Source organism: Chanodichthys erythropterus, chromosome 22 (assembly GCF_024489055.1).
Source record: "Chanodichthys erythropterus isolate Z2021 chromosome 22, ASM2448905v1, whole genome shotgun sequence".
NCBI lineage: Eukaryota > Metazoa > Chordata > Actinopteri > Cypriniformes > Xenocyprididae > Chanodichthys > Chanodichthys erythropterus.
In genome coordinates, this window is record NC_090242.1 from 14,835,139 (window position 1) to 14,855,354 (window position 20,216).

The following is a 20,216-nucleotide window of genomic DNA, read 5'->3' on the forward strand; positions in this document are numbered from 1 at the left end:
ATTTTTAATGAAGTGAAACCTTATAGGAAACTATTTCAAGAAAACGGTAACACTTTACAATAAGGTTCTTTAGTTAAACATTAGTTACAGTTTTTTTTTATACCCTATTGTATTTGTTAGGATCTTTATTATTTTCTCGTGCCGTAAAACTGATCGTGCAGCCCAAACCGTAAGGCCTAGAGACTTGAAACTTTGTCAGATGATAGTACAAAAATGGAGGAGAGGTTGACAGAGTATGACCCCAATCGGCCAATAGGTGGCACTACAGCAATCAAAAGTAGTAAATCGCTAATAACTCCTACACAGTTTGTCCTAGAATCAAGTGTCTTATATCAAGGAATCCTTCATTTCCGGTATGTAAATTTTTCCGCTATTTTGAATTTTGCAGAAATATTCTCTGGTGTCGGCATATCTAAAGTTAACAAAAAAAACAAAAAAGTTGAAATTCACGGTCGCTAAGGGGCGCCAAAACATACATTAAAGGGTCATGAAACCCCAAAACACTTTTTTTTTGAGATGTAAACAGATATGTATAGGCTGCACATCATTGAAAACACTAAAGGTACTCATAAGTAGGTACTCAAATGTTATTCATAAGTGAAAAATAGTTATTTTTGCATTTTTCAGAGCGATTTCTGTCTTCCTGTTTGAAAAGCTGAGTCGGAGCAACGTCACAAAATCTGATGTCATCGTGTACTTTCGAACATGCTGACTAGATTCTCGACATATATATTCATATAAAGCCAAAGACTATAGAATAACACAAGACGTGTCACTCGTTTTGTTTTGAATGGGAGAAAGTGTAACGCGCAATATGGCGGAATAAGTCCCGCCTTCTAAATAAGAGCCAATCGCCAACTGGTAAAGTCATCGCGTCACTTCAGCGGCCGTTAGAATCACTGGTTTCTATAGAAACAGTCAGACGCGAGCCTCCGAAGAGACGCGCATTTAGGTCTGCGCATGCGCATTAGCTTGATCCAGTCTGAAAAATACCATTTTTTTGTCATGATTCGAGCGTTTAGAAACTAAATTTATGAGTCGGTTGTTGTTAGATTTCATTGGTGATTTCAAATATGAAATTTAAATGTAAGATTGGCGAACAGTTTTGGAGAATTTGATGTTTCCCCATTCAAAGAGATTGCATGATGCCCAGGATGCCCGAGAGGCGTTTCAAAGATGGCCGCAGAGTGAAATGACTTGTCTTAACCCTTTCGATGGTGAGTTTAAAATATTCTAACTGTCCCCCCAGAGTGAGTTTTTTTAAGGCGACCGTTATTTTAGAACGTTCGCCTTTAATGTTTCCATAGCGACGCGTCTTGCGTGTCACGAGCGCTGAATGCAGCAACAATAACGCTGTATGACAGATGGATCGCTATTATTTAGTTTTTCCTTTTTTATTTAAAATATTCGCAAAATTGCTTACCATGTCATCAACTATCTGATATTCCGATTCTCAAATATGTGTGAGTGAGTGTGCTTTGTCGTTTTAAAACCTTTATAAATTATCTTTATCTTGATCTGTAATGCGAGATGGGCGCCGCCATCTTAGTTTGCGCAGCAGTTCACAAGAGTCCTGTCAGTCGGATTTACAGCAGGTTAATTCATCCGAAATATATGCAAGTAAGTGGCTGGTGAACTGGAAGAATAATAGAGTAAACTTTATAGTCACTTAGGCCCATTATGTGTGTCTGATATGAATAAATGTCGCCAAATTATATTTGTTATTGCTGCTTCCACTGATGTCGGACATCAATGTGTAAATTATAAACGCTTAATGTATTGTTTTAATGGTGCTTATGCATATTTAAATGTCTGAAACCTTAAAAGAAACATTATGTGCCTGAAACCACTGCATAGCTGTGATATATGACAAGAGCTGCGCGTGTCCGTCTCGCAGCCAGAGCGCGAAAGCACAGTTTGAATCTGGCAGTTATGTGACGTCGCTGAACGTTCGAAATCCCATATGTGGTACCGTACGCCCAGGGGCACTGAAATAAAAATCCCATATGTGGGACCGTACCGCTCAAAGGGTTAAAGGGACTTTGATAAAGCTCATTCAATCCAATCACTGCACTGTAGTATGCATACGATTATAATTGCGGTATTATGCATGAGGAAGTATCACTTCTCTCGCATCGGTCTGTTGTCATTCAGAGACATATCGTTGGTGTTAGTTTCCTCAGTACTACAACACAATGTGTTTTCCTGTGACGCGACCAGAGCAGAGGTTTGTGTGCATGTGGATTGTTTTGCTGTAATCTACCAGCACAAATGGAAAATATGTTACGTGTGAGATCGCATTACAGTAGAGAATTCAAATGTCACAAAAGTGCGGCTCATTCTCCTCTGCCTGCTCTAGCTGCGTTCAAATACGCGAGCCGTTTCCCCGTTTCCCTCAGCACAGCACGTGTGTTGTTTGTATTTTGCTCGCAATGCGGTCAGAACTGGAGTGTTTTTATGATGAGCCATACAGGCGGGGTGCACATATGATCGGTTTCAGCACGGAGCTCCGCGATGAGTTTAACAACACTAGCCACTTGGCACATAGCTCATACAGAATAAAGTATCCGTGTGGCAAGGGGGGCGTGGTTCAGCGAACGCTGCAGCGGGGGAGAGCGTCAGGAGGCGCGCGGTGGATGAGCGGGTTAAGCGCAAATAACAAACACCTGTCTCTTGTTACAGTAATTGGCGTGGAGAGAGTACTTAACGCCAGGAGAAACAGGAATGAGCGAGAGAGAGAAGGACTACGGTCTGCCACACTTCCACGGATTGACTGGAGCTGTTGGAGTGAATTCCACTGTTTATGTTGGACATTGTTTTGTGCCTGTTTGCACACCTTTTTGTTGAGTGTTTGAATAAAGCAGCCAGTAGTCATAGCCGACCCTTGTCGTCTTCCTTCCTAAATATCTACGAACCTTGTTACACTGGTGCCGAAACCCTGGAAGGAAGACGGAAGCCGCCGCTATGCAGACGCCCTCTGCTACTGCACCATTTGCGGAGCTAATTACATCTCTCGCGGTCATGCAGCAAGAACAACACCAGGCCCTGCTGGACTTACGTCAGGATCAAGAGAGGCGGTTCCAGCAGGAGGACCGCGAGACGTTCCGGAGCTGGATTGACCGGGAGGTTCGGCCAGAAGCCCCGAATCCAACAAGCTGCGCCCGCCCACCTCCCTCTTAACAAAATGGGGCCTGAGGACGACCCGCAGAAATCTGTGGATGGCCGCGGGACCAGTGGCCGATGCGCCTGGTCCCACTGCTCTCCGGGGAGTCCCAGGTAGTGGCGCAGCAGCTTCCGGTGCAGAACCTCCTGGATTTCGACGACCTCAAGAGGGCCATCATCCAGCGGGTCGGCCGGAGCCCCGAACAACATCACCAGCGGTTCCGGTCCTTGGAACTGGCAAGAATAACCAGCATTAGGGGGGCGGGACTACCACCGGCCGGGTTGGACCCCGCTCCTGTTTCTCCGCTCTCTCCACGTCGGCGGGGAGGTCTGGGCCGGCCTGCCGGCGTTGCGGGGACCCGGAGCATTTTGTGGACAGGTGCCCTGTGATGGAGGTGGGGACGTTGGTCCGGGTCCCGGACGTCCCGCAGGCTGCCCCCGGTCAGGCTGGGTGGTACCAAATACCTGTGAGTATTAAGGGGGGTACCTATCAGGCATTGGTGGATTCAGGATGTAACCAAACCTCGATCCATCAAAGCTTGATACAACCTGGGGCATTGGATAATAGCCGCGTGGTTAAGGTGCGGTGTGTGCACGGGGATATAGTGGAATATCCTATTGTGCCAGTGATTATTCAATTTCGGGGTCAAAAGCATAGTGTGGAGGTGGCAGTTAATCCGCACCTCCGGCATCCGTTAATTTTGGGGACCAATTGGCCAGCATTCACAGAATTATTGGGGGCTTTATGTACGGATGCTTCTTGGGAGAAAAATGCAGCGGAGGGGAACGCGAGTGTGCAGGCAGGAGAGACTGAACCGGGTCCACTGGGTACTGTCTCGGAAACAGAGCGAAATCGAGAGACTGATTTTCTCTGAGCGCGATGATTTTCCTCTGGAGCAGTCTCAGGATGAGACGCTGAAACGTGCGTTTGACCAGGTCAGTACCATCGACGGCCAGCCTCTCCATCCTGGACAACCGCTTACCTATCCATATTTTGCAATTATTAAAAATAGGTTGTATCGAGTGACCCAAGACGCTGAGACAAAAGAATATACAACCCAGTTATTAGTTCCCAGAAGCCGCCGGGAAATGCTTTTTCAGGCGGCTCATTCTAATCCAATGGCTGGTCATTTAGGACAGGGGACAACACTAAATCGCCTCATGACCCGATTTTTTTGGCCGGGCATTCACGAGAATGTGCGCAGGTGGTGCGCGGCTTGTCGTGAATGTCAGTTGGTAAACCCACCGGCCACCCCAAAAGCGCCTTTGCGCCCCCTTCTTAATGCAGGTCCCCTTCGAAAGAATTGGCATGGACCTCATCGGGCCATTAGAGCGATCAGCATAAGGACATCGTTTTGCATTGGTCATTGTGGATTATGCAACACGATATCCAGAAGCAGTGGCTCTCCGCAACATTTCTGCTAAGAGTGTTGCTGACGCACTGTTATCTTTAATCTCCCGAGTGGGGATTCCTAAGGAAATCCTCACTGATCAGGGCACGGCGTTTATGTCATGGACGTTACGCGAACTTTACGAATTATTGGGCATTAAATCGATTCGGACCAGCGTCTTTCACCCACAAACGGACGGGCTGGTCGAACGTTTTAATCGCACGCTTAAGACAATGATTCGTAAATTCGTTCAGGAAGACGCCAAAAATTGGGATAGATGGTTGGAACCCCTGTTGTTCACTGTGCGAGAGGTCCCACAAGCCTCCACGGGGTTTTCCCCCTTCGAGCTTCTCTATGGTCGTCAGCCCAGAGGGGTGTTAGACGTCATAAGGGAGGCTTGGGAGGACGGACCTTCTCAATCTAAAAACGAAATTCAATATGTGCTGGACCTGAGAACAAAACTCCACACGTTGGGGCGGCTATCTATGGAGAATTTGTTGCAGGCCCAGGACAAACAGAGCCGGCTGTATAACAGGGGGACCAATCTGCGTAAATTTGCACCGGGAGATAAAGTGCTTGTATTACTCCCAACGTCAAGTTCAAAATTACTTGCAAAGTGGCAATGACCCTTTGAGGTCACACGGCAAGTTGGAGAGCTCGATTATGAGGTAATACGCTCAGATAGGAGAGGAGCACGTCAAATTTATCACCTCAATCTCCTGAAAAAATGGAATGAGGGGGAATCAGTGATGCTGGCGACGGTGATTAGCGGGGAGGATGATCTCGGGCCAGAGGCGAATATAAAAAAACAATCTCTCGCATTGGCCCCAGGGGGAGATCACCTCTCGCCCTCCCAGCTCATTGATCTAACCAAATTACAGGCAGAGTTTGCTGACGTGTTTTCTCCCCTACCTGGCCGTACAAACCTCATTCAGCACCATATCGAGACAGAAAACAGCTTTCACGACGCCGTTTGGATTACACCAATTTGTTACACTTACGTTCGGCTGTTCGGGCCACCGGCTACCTTTCAGCGGCTGATGGACAGGGTTTTACAGCCCCATGCTGCATATGCGGCTGCCTATCTGGATGATATCATCATATTCAGTAATGACTGGCAGCGGCATATGCAGTATTTGAGGGCGGTCTTGAAGTCGCTGAGGGAGGCCGGGCTCACGGCCAACCCGAAGAAGTGTGCAATTGGACGCGTGGAAGTAAAGTATCTGGGTTTCCACTTGGGGCATGGACAGGTGCGTCCCCAAATTGATAAGACTGCAGCAGTTGCGACCTGTCCGCGCCCTAAGACCAAAAAGGAGGTGAGACAGTTCTTGGGGCTTGCGGGATATTATAGAAGGTTTGTGCCTAATTATTCGGACCTCACCAGCCCCTTGACTGATCTTACTAAAAAGGAGGCACCAGATATGGTCCAGTGGACGGAGCTGTGCCAGCAGGCCTTTACCCAAGTAAAGGCTGCTCTGTGTGGCGGGCCATTGCTTCACTCTCCTGATTTCTCTCTCCCATTTTTGTTGCAGACTGACGCGTCGGACCGAGGGTTGGGTGCTGTCCTGTCTCAGGAGATAGAGGGTGAGGAGCGGCCGGTGCTGTACATTAGTCGTAAGCTCTCTAAGAGAGAGACTAAGTACAGCACCGTGGAGAAGGAGTGTTTGGCCATCAGGTGGGCTGTCCTCACCCTCCGCTATTATCTCCTGGGACGGGAATTCACCCTCTGTTCGGACCACGCCCCTCTGCAGTGGCTCCACCGCATGAAGGATACCAACGCGCGGATTTCGTTGATATCTAGCTTTACAGCCTTTTAAATTCAAGGTGGTCCACAGGCCGGGTGTTCAGATGGCTGTGGCCGATTTCCTCTCCAGAAATGGGGGGGGGGTGGGGCTGCAGGCCGGATGGCTCCCCGGCCTGAGTCGGGCGGTGGGGGTATGTGGCAAGGGGGGCGCTGCAGCGGGGGATAGCGTCAGGAGACGCGCGGTGGATGAGCGGGTTAAGCGCAAATAACAAACACCTGTCTCTTGTTACAGTAATTGGCGTGGAGAGAGTACTTAACGCCAGGAGAAACAGGAGTGAGTGAGAGAGAGGGACTACTGGCTGCCACACTTCCACGGATTGACTGGAGCTGTTGGAGTTAATTCCACTGTTTATGTTGGACATTGTTTTGTGCCTGTTTGCACACCTTTTTGTTGAGTGTTTGAATAAAGCAGCCAGTAATCATAGCCGACCCTTGTCGTCTTCCTTCCTAAATATCTTCGAACCTTATTACAATCCGTGTTTAAAGTTTTTATTTCACACATTATCCTGCACCAAACACGGTGTAGTTATGCACACATATTTCATCAAGTCTTCTTCAAATGAATTATATGTGCAAACTGGACACTGATACAGTGGTGTAGCCTATCTGATCGCGACGACACGATTATACTAAAAGACTGATTTTGAGACTGCAGTGCTCCTAAATGTAATCAGAGTAGCCTATTATTAGCCCTATTAAATATTCTTTCACATCTCTCCCTTGTGCTTGGGAGTTTGTTGTCATTTTCTCTGTGCTCATATATTAATATTCATTATTCTGTATAATGAGTGTGTTCTATGTCTGTGCTCCATTGGTTGTTCTCTCCCCTCTTCCCCCCCTCTACACTCCCACTTTTCCAGAGTTTCACATGCCCATTTTCACAGACTTTTTGAAACTCAGAGGTGTGAATGACCAGGGTAAAACAGGGGGGTTTCATGACCTTTTAAAGGCAGAGCCACTTTTACTAAAATGGCTATAACTTGAGAACGAAATGAGATATTTGCACCAAACTCTGTACACGTGTACGGGCCCAATCTTTGGTCACAATAAAAAAATTGTGTCGATTGGACACTAGGGGGTGCTATAAATTGAAAAAAACATATAAACAGCTGTAACTTAGCAACCGTTAGTCCGATTGAGTTAAAATTTGGCATGCAGTGCCTTGGTCCAAGGGAGCATGACGGTATATGAGGACATTGGCGTATCTCAAAAAACATGGCCACCATTGGCCAATGAAGTTTGAGCACCTATTAGACAAGGTTAACAGAGGTCGATCGGAACAAAACTTGGTGGGCATGTTCGACTCATGGTCCTAGAGGTCTGTAAGAATTTTGAAAGAAATCAGCCACAAGTTGGTGCTAACGAGTTTTACGCCTAAGTAATCACGTAGTGTTTCTCAAATCCACAAAATATGCATCATTTAATAGATCTCCTCATGCTGAACAACTTTGCCTCAAGAACCAATGATGTCAATCAAATCGTTCGTTAATTATTTGCAAATATGTGAAAAACCTACTTTTGCGAAATTGTCCTAGGTTTTTCACCCAATCGGAATAAAACCAGTGTAGGACAATTCTATAGACTCTCTCGATCAATAATTATCAAAAAAAAGTTGAACTTTACCCTTTGGATTGCTATAACAGGGTCATTAAGAAAATGGGCATGGCTAAATATACCCAAAAGCCTATAAAACCTAAAAAAAAAAAACCTCAGAACTTCACGAAATTAGGTGAGCACATGCAGCATATGACTCTAAAAAAGCACGCCAATTTTTCTGTAGATCGGACAATAGGTGGCGCTATAATTGTGAAAAAACTTTTAAAAACTTGTGTTTTTAATGGTTTTAGATTAAAATATATATAACTTTAAATGTGGTCAACTTATTTTCACTGGAGTCACGTCCTTAGACTCCTGAATCCTTGCCGAGTCCAACGATACCAAACATGGTAAGTTTTGCCTTATGGTTTGTGCTACGTTGTGATTTAGCGCTTAAAAAACTTTTCCAAATATCTTGGAAACTGTTAGTCCGATCGAGACAAAACCATCGTAGGAAACACAGAACCTAAGTTGGTTTACTATATGTGAAAGCCCAAATGAAAAATTTTGATAGGAAGTGGCAAAAAAATTGGCACACATATGTATGGACAAACTCTGAGGACACCAAAAAAAAAAATTGGTGTAGATCAGGCAATATATGGTGCTATAATTGTCAAAAAACCTTTAAAAAACCCGTTTTTCCTCACTAAATTGCCTGTAAATGGTCTTTTCTGTCTATGATCTAAGTGTTTACATGCTTGCTAAATAAAATATAATAACTTTTATGTGCTTAAAGGCCTTAAATGCTTGAACCCCGGTAAATGGTTCATTTTCTTTGGTACTGTTTTCACAAGTAAGATGTGTATTTTCAAAACTTTGTACAAAACTCTAAACTGATCACACTTGTAACCCAGAACGTAATTCTTTCAAAACCTGATCTCATTCTTTCATTCTAGTTGTACAAGTTTCATTCTACATAATCACTGTTTCAAAACAAAAGATCGTTGTGATATGTAATGAGCACATTTGTTTTAATCACTGAAACACAACAGTATGATCTTGTTTCAGTTTAGTACTTTTAACAATCAGTTCATTCCATAGCAAACAATGCAAGATACATGTTTCAAATCACCCTTGTTGCTGAAATATTTACAGAGGATACGGATGCCACAATTAGAAAATACACTTACATTACCTAAATTACATAACTGAGGTAAAATCCATAATGTTTGTAATAATATCTATTCAGTGTGTTATCAAAAGGTGTGATGAAGTATGACACGGTCATGAGGTTTTGTGTCAGAACAGTGTTTGCTGCCAATACAGTAAATGTTCTCACTGTACCATATGACTGAATCTATACTGTAGTTGATCTTTACAGATGAAGGGTGAGTTACAATAATATGGCATTCTCTACCATGGTAATGCCTTGTTTACATAATAAATAATAATAATAATTTTAAATATCTCCCTTCTGATCAATGTGATGTTATTCAGTCTGTTTTTCCCCCTTGTACTCTATCCTGCTCTGTGTTCTCAAATTTCAAATCCCCGTCTCTCTCTCTCTCTCTCTCACACACACACACACACATACACATGTTGGGTTTCCTTGTTTTATGGGGACATTCCATGGACATAATGATTTTTATACTGTATAAACTGTATAATCTGTACCCTACCCCTAAACCTATCCATCACAGAAAACGTTCTGCATTTTTACATTTTATAAAAAATTATTAATAATTTTGTATGATTTAAAAGCTGCTTTCCTCATAGAGACCAAAACAAAACAAAACAAAAAAAACTAACAAGGTCACACCCACACACCCACACCCACACCCACACACTTTAAAAATTGTGGTTATCTTCAGATAAATTGCTTATAATGTAAAAATAAAAATTAATAATTCATTACATTTGGTTATCCATATCGGAAATTGCAAACAAGTTCTATAGAAACTATGTCTATAATATCAATATCTATAGAAATCTATAGATGTACAATATTATTAATTGATTAACCTTTAAGTTCAGTTGGATTAAATGTTTGATAGTAATAGCATTATGAAATGCAGTTACTGTGAATTAATAAACATTTAAATAGACAAAACTTATTTTGCATAGTGAAAATGATACTTTGTGATTTTGTGTATTGTACTAACACAATTGAAAACATGCTGAAATGTTTCAAAAAAGTGCACATTTGATGATCTGTTGTGATATTAGTACTAAGAGTTTTGAAAAATTACCAACTGCTTGTGAAAATTGCACTAAAGCAATTTAAAAAAAAAAAAACTAATGTATTAACTAACACAAACTAACCATGAGCAATACATTTATTATTGTATTTACTAATCTTTGTTAAAGTTAGTTAATGAAAATACATTTGTTCATTGTTTGATCATGTTAGTTCACAGTGCATTAACTTATGTTAACAAAACTTTTAATAATGTATTAGTAACCCTAGTGAAAAATAAATATACTAAAATGTATTTGAAATACATTTATTTTATGCTAAGTGTAAATGCAAATGCATTGCCATATTTATGTACTTAATATAAATACCCTGCAATTGTAATTTTACTATTAAAAGTATATTAAAGTTTAATTGGTATACTTAAAGTCTGCTTTAAAAGTGTTTTTGTGTTGAGGTCCAACTAAAGATGTACTTTTTGATTGTGCTAGATACACTTTAAATATCTTGCATTGAAATTATACAGTGATCATACTATCCTTACTGATAGTGATATTAAACACATTTTAGGCTTAATATGATTTTAAGAAATATGCGTTGTGCAATAAAGAAGAACTCCAAATAAAGTTGAATTATATTTATGTCAGTAAATAAAAATATATTAATGAGTTTGTAGTTAGTATGGAATAAATGTAGGCCTATTTTAAATACATTTTGGTAGGTTTTTTTCACTAGGGCAGACTCTGCATCCATTGCCTTTGACATGTTTTCTCACCGTCATGCGCCTAACTCGGAAACTCAAAAGTCATAATTATGAGTTGTGCTGATGTTCATGTGCATTTTATCTCATAAATACATTCTTTCTGTCATGACTTGAAAACACCGTAACTGCTGAAGCTAAACCTTTGGCCGGCCCCAACGTCCTACCATTGAACCAGAAGTTTTCTACAATGAATGATTTCGAACATGCCATAAAGCCAATGCCATCACAATTGTTTTTTCTGTACTTTTGCTAAACAACCAAACTTGCTAGAGTGCACACTATTGGGAATCTGTGTTGCAGATTTTGGCACATTTGTCAGAGGGAAAACTTTAGAGTCCAGAAACTCATTGTAGCTGAAGACAAAAATCTCACCATGTATTTCAAATCTGAGAACGATTTAATTATTTTAAATGATGTTTTTTTTTAGATGAGACTTTCTTTTTGTGCAAACCAAAGAAAACGTGAGGTATGAACTGAAACATATAATTTGTTTCTGCTAACAGCTATAAAGGCAGAATTTTCAAACTTTTGCCTACAGCTCAAATGTATCAGTGAGCAATTTGCAAATAAAATGATTTAATTTGTTAAAGTATTTAAGTACTACTTCAGTAATTTATTTTTGTGGAATCCTCTTTTGACCTGTTATGATTATATGACTTGTTGACTGTAAAAATATTATTTATATTTATATACCCCTTTGGGCTGTCCAAATATTATTAAACTGATGCTGACCAGTCCGCAAAAATTACACAAAAAGTTAAAAGATCAAACAATTTATGCGTCCCATTTAAATCCGCAGTGTAATGCGAGACCGTCAATTCATTGGCTTTTTAAGTCAGGTGCAGTTGTGGTGTATTGAGAGTTAAACTGGCAGACTGGCAGAGAAATGTTACAGATAGTTTGATAGTTCCATCTGCATGCACTGAAAAAACAAGCAGTTCTGCAGTGCACGTCAGTCACATTCTTCCACCAACAAACGAAACTGTTTTAGTACCTGCACAAGAATAAAACTAATATTATGCCAGTTTATGTAATTGCTTCATGTTGTGTTAATGACAGATTATGTCAAGCAAAAGGGAAGCAAAACATTCTTGCAACAGGTGCATCAGGTAAACAGAGTGCTCTTGTGCGACAGAGACCCGAGTTCAAATCCAGCCTGTACTGGTTCCTACATTCAATATACATATACAGTACAGTCCAAAAGTTTGGAACCACTAAGATTTTTAATGTTTTTAAAAGAAGTTTCGTCTGCTCACCAAGGCTACATTTATTTAATAAAAAATACAGTAAAAAACAGTAATATTGTGAAATATTATTACAATTTAAAATAACTGTGTACTATTTAAATATATTTGACAAAGTAATTTATTCCTGTGATCAAAGCTGAATTTTCAGCATTGTTACTCCAGTCTTCAGTGTCACATGATCCTTCAGAAATCATTCTAATATGCTGATGAAACATTTAATGTGTACAATTGTACAAAATATTTGTGTACAATATTTTTTTTCAGGATTATTTGATGAATAGAAAGTTCAAAAGAACAGTGTTTATCTGAAATCTAATTTTTTGTAACATTATAAATGTCTTTACTGCCACTTTTGATTGATTTAATGCATAAAAGTATTAATTTCTTTTCAAAAAAATAAAAATAAAAATTCTTACTGACCCCAAACTTTTGAACGGTAGTGTATAATGCTACAGAAGCTTTGTATTTCAGATAAATGCTGTTCTTTTGAACTTCATCAAAGAATCCTGAAAAAAAAAGTACACAACTGTTTTCAACATTGAAAATAATCATAAATGTTTATTGAGCAGCAGATCAGCATATTAGAATGTTTTCTGAAGGATCATGTGACACTGAAGACTGGAGTAACGATGCTGAAAATTCAGCTTTGCATCACAGGAATAAATTACTTTGTCAAATATATTTAAATAGTACACAGTTATTTTAAATTGTAATAATATTTCACAATATTACTGTTTTTTACTGTATTTTTAATTAAATAAATGTAGCCTTGGTGAGCAGTTGAAACTTCTTTTAAAAACATTAAAAATCTTAGTGGTTCCAAACTTTTGGACTGTACTGTACATATGTTCCCATTGTCTCACTGATAAGTTACTGATATACTGAGGTGTCTGTAAAAAATTCTTTATTTATAAAGATTACTTTATTGTAGCCTATTTGAAGCACACTATAATGATGCCATTAGCAAACTTCAAGTGTACTTGGAATGCCATTGCAATGCGTTTTAAAATCAATAAAAGTTTGTTATCAGTATAATATTAATCTATGTTCAACACTCTTACAGTGTAATTGAACTGCAATTGTAACATCACCAAAATACATTTGAAGTTTATGCTGAGTGAATTCTGCATTTTAAAACTTAAATACAAGAGTAGATTTAAACTGTACTAAAGTATACTTGGAATAGTTCCACTTTAGCACAAACAAATATATTAAAGGTGCCCTCAAATGAAAATTTGAATTTATCTTGGCATAGTTGAATAACAAGAGTTCAGTACATGGAAATGACATACAGTGAGTCTCAAACTCCATTGTTTCCTCCTTCTTATATAAATCTCATTTGTTTAAAAGACCTCCAAAGAACAGGTGAATCTCAACATAACACCGACTGTTACGTAACAGTTGGGGTGTACGCCCCCAATATCTGCATATGCCAGCTCACGTTCCCAACATTATGAAAGGCATTAGACAAGGGCAGAACGTCTGGATGTGCACAGCTTAATCAATAAACTAGGTAAGCAAGCAAAAACAACAGAACAACAGCGAACAGAACAACAGCGAAAAATGGCAGTTGGAGCAATAATAACTGACATGATCCATGATTTCATGATATTTTTAGTGATATTTGTAAATTGTTTATAATGATGCCCCAAAATAGGCAGTTAAAAAAATTCATTAAAAAAAATCTATGGGGTATTTTGAGCTGAAACTTCACAGACACATTCAGGGGACACCTTAGACTTATATTACATCTTTTAAAAACATAATCTAGGGCACCTTTAAATACAACTTTAGTTAAACTTCAGCACTGCTTTTGGACAACTAAAATGCATTTAGTAGAAAATTAATTGTTCCAATTGAAGCAGACTTCAAGTATACCAATTTATAGCATGCCACAAATACATTTAGTTATACTAAAGTACATAGAAATAAACTGTGCTTAAGTATACAATTTTTTCACTAGGGAAATATTGAAATCAACATTAACAAAGATTAATAAATGCTGTAGAAGTGCAGTCATGTTAACTAATGTAGTTAACTAATGTTAACTATTAAACCTTATTGAAAAGTGTTACCAAGAAAATTCAAAGGAAAAAAAGTAAATTAATTTTACTTAAAATCATTACTAATGAGTTTTGCGCCATTAAGATTTTTAAAAATTATTTTCATGACAATGAAGCACATCTGTCCACCCAAATTCTTAATGGCCCCAGATATTTCATTTTTAAGTTTGTTTGTAATTTCCATTAAGGTCATTGACGATTCTGTAAAGTAATAAAAACTTAAAAAAAAAAAAAGATAATATGATGTATAAATACAATTAAAATGATGACATAATAAGAATGAAATAGATCAATTATTTTAAGTGGTGCTTTAATCTCATGAAAATAGCGTCACAATATATAATTTTAAAATTAAAACTAATGTAAAAAAAAAAAAAATCTTGAAATACAAAAGATGTTTTGGAAAAATGACCCAGACATGTTCTTGACAGTAGTGTTGCTTTCGTCAACGAAAATTATAACTAAATACACAGACTGTAAAAAAAGTAAAAACTAAATATCGTCGTCAACGAACCTTTACCACGTGATGAAAACGAGACGAGACACAACGTAAATGCTGGTCATGTGACGATGACGAAAATTAAATGCAATTAGAATTAAATAAAATAATAATTAAAATGATAATTATAATTATCATTAATAAATGATAATGATAATTAAAATGCAATATTGTTGACGAATAAAAACGAGACTAAATGTGGATTACAAAATAAAAACTATGCTAAAATATCTATTATTATTCTATTATCTATTATCTATTATTATGTATTATTATTATTTTGCAGTATTTCTGTTTCCTGTGTCTCACTTCAGGGGCTGCATGCATCAGGTCGCACTGCGCAGACGCAGTCGACGTCACTTCCTCTGACATAGAGAAAGGGACCGATATGTAGGTAAATATGTAGATTTCACGTGGTCATAACTTGATGAAAAATGCTCCAATGATCCAATGATCCCGGACCCATCCATTTTCGTTTTCGTCTTTTTAATGCATCTAACCATTTCGAAAAACTCCCAAAGAGTGCTGAGATGTGCCTCTAAACCAGTGTTTACCGCCCATGGGCGCCATCTAGCTGCGAAAAAATAACACTTTATCGCCACAAAATTTGAACCAGATGCAGCTCACATGTAGGAGAGCTTTTACATGAGAGATTTAATTGGGAAAACAATTCATGTGGATTTTGTGAGAAAGACATTGAAACAGTAGAGCATATTTTCTTTCAGTGTGAATTGGTAAATGAATTTTGGCTTTCATTTCAAAATTGGATACAATCTAAAGATATATTGTTACATCCTTTGCATATGACATCGATTAAAGCTGGAGTGTTTATAAATGATAAAAATATAGAATTTTTGATAAATAACCTGATTGTGTTAGGAAAACACTTTATCCACAGATGCAAGTATTTAAAGGTTAAACCCCATTTCACGGGATGGAAAAATGATCTGAAGTTATTTGCAAAATCCCTTCAATGGATGATGGACAGAAATGCCCTGAAACTTCTTTTGGCTTTGGACTCGTATATGTTATTAGATTAAGACCCCCCTTTTTCCTTTTTTTTTTTTTTTTTTTCTTCTTTGTTTGTTCTGTTTCTCTTTAAATGCTGTATCAACACGAAACACTGATTTATGATTGTTAAATATGCCTTAAATGTTTGTATTTGAATAAAGTCTATAAAAAAAAATAAATAAAAAAAAAACATGTAGGAGAGCATCTCCAAAAAAAAATTTTTCTCTGATCTTATTTCCTTCCTGAGTTATTCCATGTCAAATAAAAAAATGAAAAATTATAAAAAGAAAATATTTATTTTTTTGTCTTTTATCAGCAGTTTTTCAGCATGAAAATGTCCAAATGTAATGTAATTTATATTTTCTAAAAAATTTAAAAGTGTTATCAAATGATACCTACCTTTGACTCTCCTTGCTACAGTTTTGGAGTTATGAGTCTTTACTTTAAGAGACATCTCAAGGCATTATAAGGTATTATCTATAAGCTAACAATATAATAAAATAACTTTGTTTGAAATGGGTTTGACTAAAAGAAAATTTTAGTTTCGTCTATACTACTAGGTACTATACTATATTGATTGGGTTAAATAGAATTGCATTACTAAAAAGAGACTAAAATAAAATTTTCATTGACTAAAATTAGACTAAAATGTCATCAGTTTTCGTCGACTAAAATTAGATTATTCTGACTAAAATAAGACTAAAATGCTCAGACTATTAGTCGACTGAAACTTGCCTAGGCTAAAAAGAGTATGAATGTGACTAAAACTAATAAAAACTAAAATGACCACTTGACACAAAGACTAGACAAACTAAAATTAAAACAGGCTGACAAAAACAACACTACTTGACAGGCTTCTTGAGATTCACCTTAAAGATATTTAACTGGTTTCAACATCTGTCACCATCCATCGCTTTCTTTTTCTCTGTTTTGCTTTTTTTTTGGCCCTCATCTCAGACAGACTGAATGATGAGAAAATGAAAAGTCAAGGTGTGTCTGTCTATACTGGCACTCACTACGAATGCTTCTGTTAATGTTTATATAATGGTTTTGGTAGCCACAGCCCATGTGTGAGACTGTTTCAACATTTAACGTTTTCCAAGTGTCATGTATTTTTTTGGTATATGAGTTATTTTAGTAGGTAATGACATATATGCTGCTCCCTCACCGTATAGACAGAGCAGGTAGCAGAACCGGTGATACTCCTCCTTCGCCCGATCCGGTTCCACTGCCGTGGGAACCACAGGAAGCTGCGGTCTCCAAAGATGCCATGAACTTCTTACTGGAGGCACTTCCCAGCCGGCTCAGTCTCCGAGACGAGAAGCCAACATTGAATTCTTCCTCCACACAGCAGCTGTAGAGCTCCACCCGCAGGTCAAAGCCTGGAGGTACGTCAGTGCTATGAACACATGACATATGATGACTGAGAGGATATTTAACTTTATTATTTTATATATATATATATATATATATATATATATATATATATATATATATATATATATATATATATATATATATATATATATATATATATATATATATATATATAAATATTAATTTTTACTAATTTTTTACTTTTTGGTCAGAAACAACTGAATTTAAAGACTACACTAATCAAGCATTTTAACTACTACATACAACATGATGAGATATTGACAATTTATATGGCATTTTTGACAAGAAAAAAAAGTGTAAAATAAATCAAAATTTTGGAGATTAACAATAGGAAGTAAAAGGAAAAGTATCTCACAATATCATTGGTTCATCGAAACAGATATCTGTGAGCGTCCTGTCCACTATTACGAGATCCGTATCGTGAATCTCTGTGCCCACCTGCAGCAAACAGAACACGGCACACTGGTGCAGCTCTGAAGAGAGAAAAGAGGGACAGAAAGACAGAAAATCAGTGAAAAAATAACAACAAAATGACTTTGTGGGCATATATATTTGTCAAACTCACCTCCTTTGTTTTTGAAATACTCTGAATCTTTCCACATGAGTGGAATACGAATATCTGAGGACAAGCAAAGTCAAATGAAAAAAAAGAAACATCACACAAATCAGAGTAAAAAAATATACATATAGCGAGTTTCTGTGTGTGTAACCTCACCTGAAATGGCTACTTTTCCAGTACAAGGTAATCGCTCAGTCCCACCGTCAGATGACCTAAAACCATTCATTCGATGGATCAATGGCTCTGTTTCACACATAGTGACAAATATATGTCTGTCTGTCTATCTATCTATCTATTAACTCCAACTCACTATATATATATATATATATATATATATATATATATATATATATACCCCAACCCAGTAAGTCAGTGATATACCTTCGTCCTGCTTTCTGCATGGCCTGGGCTTCCTTCATGCGCTGCAGCTGGGTCATGAGGGCCAGTATGCGGCTGTTAGAAGTGAGAAGTGTCTTGGAAGCCTCCAAAGCCTGATCTCTCTGAGAACATGCAGCTAAAAGCTTACAGGCCCCTTCTCTGATCCTCACCTCCCTTTCGATCTGTCTCTGAACCTCACAGTCCTGCAGATTGATGAAGAAAGAGTGGTCATAACCTTAGACAGTACACCCAGAAACCATTAACTGACCATCTGAGGCACATTTAAAAAAAAAAAAAAGTCAGAAGTTGCCTGATATAGATATATATATATATATATATATATATATATATATATATATATATATATATATATATATATATATATATATATATATATATATATATATATATATATATAATTACCATTTTGAATTAGCTTTTATTTTTATATTTTTCATTTTAGTTTAATTTTCAGTAATTACATTATGTGCTTTTTCATTTATTTTTTGTATTTGGCTTTAATTTATTTTTATTTCAGTTTTAGTTTTTATTTATATCAATTTGATCATTTCAGTGCTTTAAATTAATTTTATTTCAGTTCAAGTATTGCCAAGTCAACATGTCTAATTTTCATTTAGTTTAAGTTTTTTATAACTACAATTATATTTATTTATTTTATTTTAGCTTCATTTCAATGAAAAGAAAAGTTAAGTTAACGATAAAAGCCAGTGCACCCCCTCTGAACAAATACAAAAGATGTATTTTCTTTATGATCACTAATACAATTCATGGAAAGATGACAAAACCAAAATGTATTAAACATATACATAATAAAAACTGTTATGTCATTAATAGTCATAAAATAAGTAAATTAGCCAATTTTGTTTAAATTAAGGATTGCAGAACAGAGTACACCCTAGATTTAATTCAACAAATGTATAATATTCTAGCACTTAGTATGCCCTCCATAATTTTTTATATACTGCTCTGAGCCTTCTTGGCACGGAGTGTACAAGTTCATGACAAATTGTCACATCTGTCCTGTTTAACTCCTGGATCATGAGCTCCTGATCTTTAATGGGGAGTGTTGCTCAACTCATCTCTACAGAATCCCCCACAGGTGCTCAAGAGTGTTAAGATTGAGTGCAATACATGTCCACACAAGGTTTTTCACCTTGGGAGAATGCATATCTTCATTGTCATGTTGAAAAAATGCCCAAAAATGCAGGGAATGAGGAAAGGGTAACATATTCTGTTTCAAGTTTGTGTATAAAATTATTCCCACAGTGTTGTGGGAATTCATGACAGCATTAATAAAGCACAACTCCCTCACACCTTCAGCACTCATACATCCCTATATAAGAGCTTTACTACCACTGAACTTTACTGTGGGAACCAGGCACTTCTCACTGTACTCCTCCTCTAGCAACACCATAACATTTTGGATGCTGTTAGATACAAAATAATTGATTTGGTCTCATGAGACCAGAGTATTGATTCCCAGAATCTATATTTTGTAAATATGGGCTTTGGAAATGGCTAACTCACTTTTTTGTGCTTTGCCTACAGTAGGTAGTTCCAGTGAGAACATCAACAACCATGCATGTCATTTCTGCAGGCTGAATCTTACTCTTTGAGATAAACAGTCACTCTTTTCATAGATTTTGCTGGCTCTGAGACACTCGCTTGGTATTTATCCTGCTCTCTGTCTAGCAAAAAAATCCCTCATCACTAAATGAAAGCTTAAAATGAAGGCCTGATATATTATATTTTCACACTTGATTTGGTAATCCTCTTTTACCACTGTCCTCTTTTGTGCTAAGATATAAGTCTCCTGACAGTTCTCTCCCAAGTGCTTCCATTGTTATCAGCATTAAGTCTGAGAATGATCCAGTGGGCTATATAACACTTTTAATTGTCAAGAGATTACTTCTCATTAAATGTTTTGGTTCAGCATACTTACCTGTTGATCAAACATTGCCTTAAACTTACACCAGAATTTTTTTTTATTTTGGTTTATTTAGTAACTTCTAGGAGGGTGTATTCGTTTTTGCTACACAACATTTTATCACCTTGATAAGAAAATCTAATTTTGACATGCTTCTTTGGTAAATGGAACATTAAATCTCTAAAGAACCCTAACATGTCTTCTAAGTAATTGACTAATTGTTGACTTTCAGAAGTTTCAGAGGGGGTGTTTTTCTCCAGAAA

At 37.6% G+C, this 20,216-nt stretch overlaps 1 protein-coding gene across 5 annotated transcripts in view; it reads right to left on the minus strand.

Annotated features, from left to right (window-relative positions):
* Window positions 1-20,216, minus strand: part of rtknb (rhotekin b) — a 100,753-nt gene that overhangs the window by 76,888 nt on the left and 3,649 nt on the right. For all 5 annotated transcript variants that reach the window (XM_067376620.1, XM_067376622.1, XM_067376624.1 and 2 more), the window contains 5 exons: window positions 18,009-18,208; window positions 17,784-17,839; window positions 17,634-17,687; window positions 17,424-17,541; window positions 16,839-17,069 (listed from right to left, as the gene is read on the minus strand). In XM_067376620.1, coding sequence (XP_067232721.1) covers window positions 16,839-17,069; window positions 17,424-17,541; window positions 17,634-17,687; window positions 17,784-17,839; window positions 18,009-18,208 — 659 coding nt within the window. The remainder of the gene's footprint in view (window positions 1-16,838; window positions 17,070-17,423; window positions 17,542-17,633; window positions 17,688-17,783; window positions 17,840-18,008; window positions 18,209-20,216) is intronic.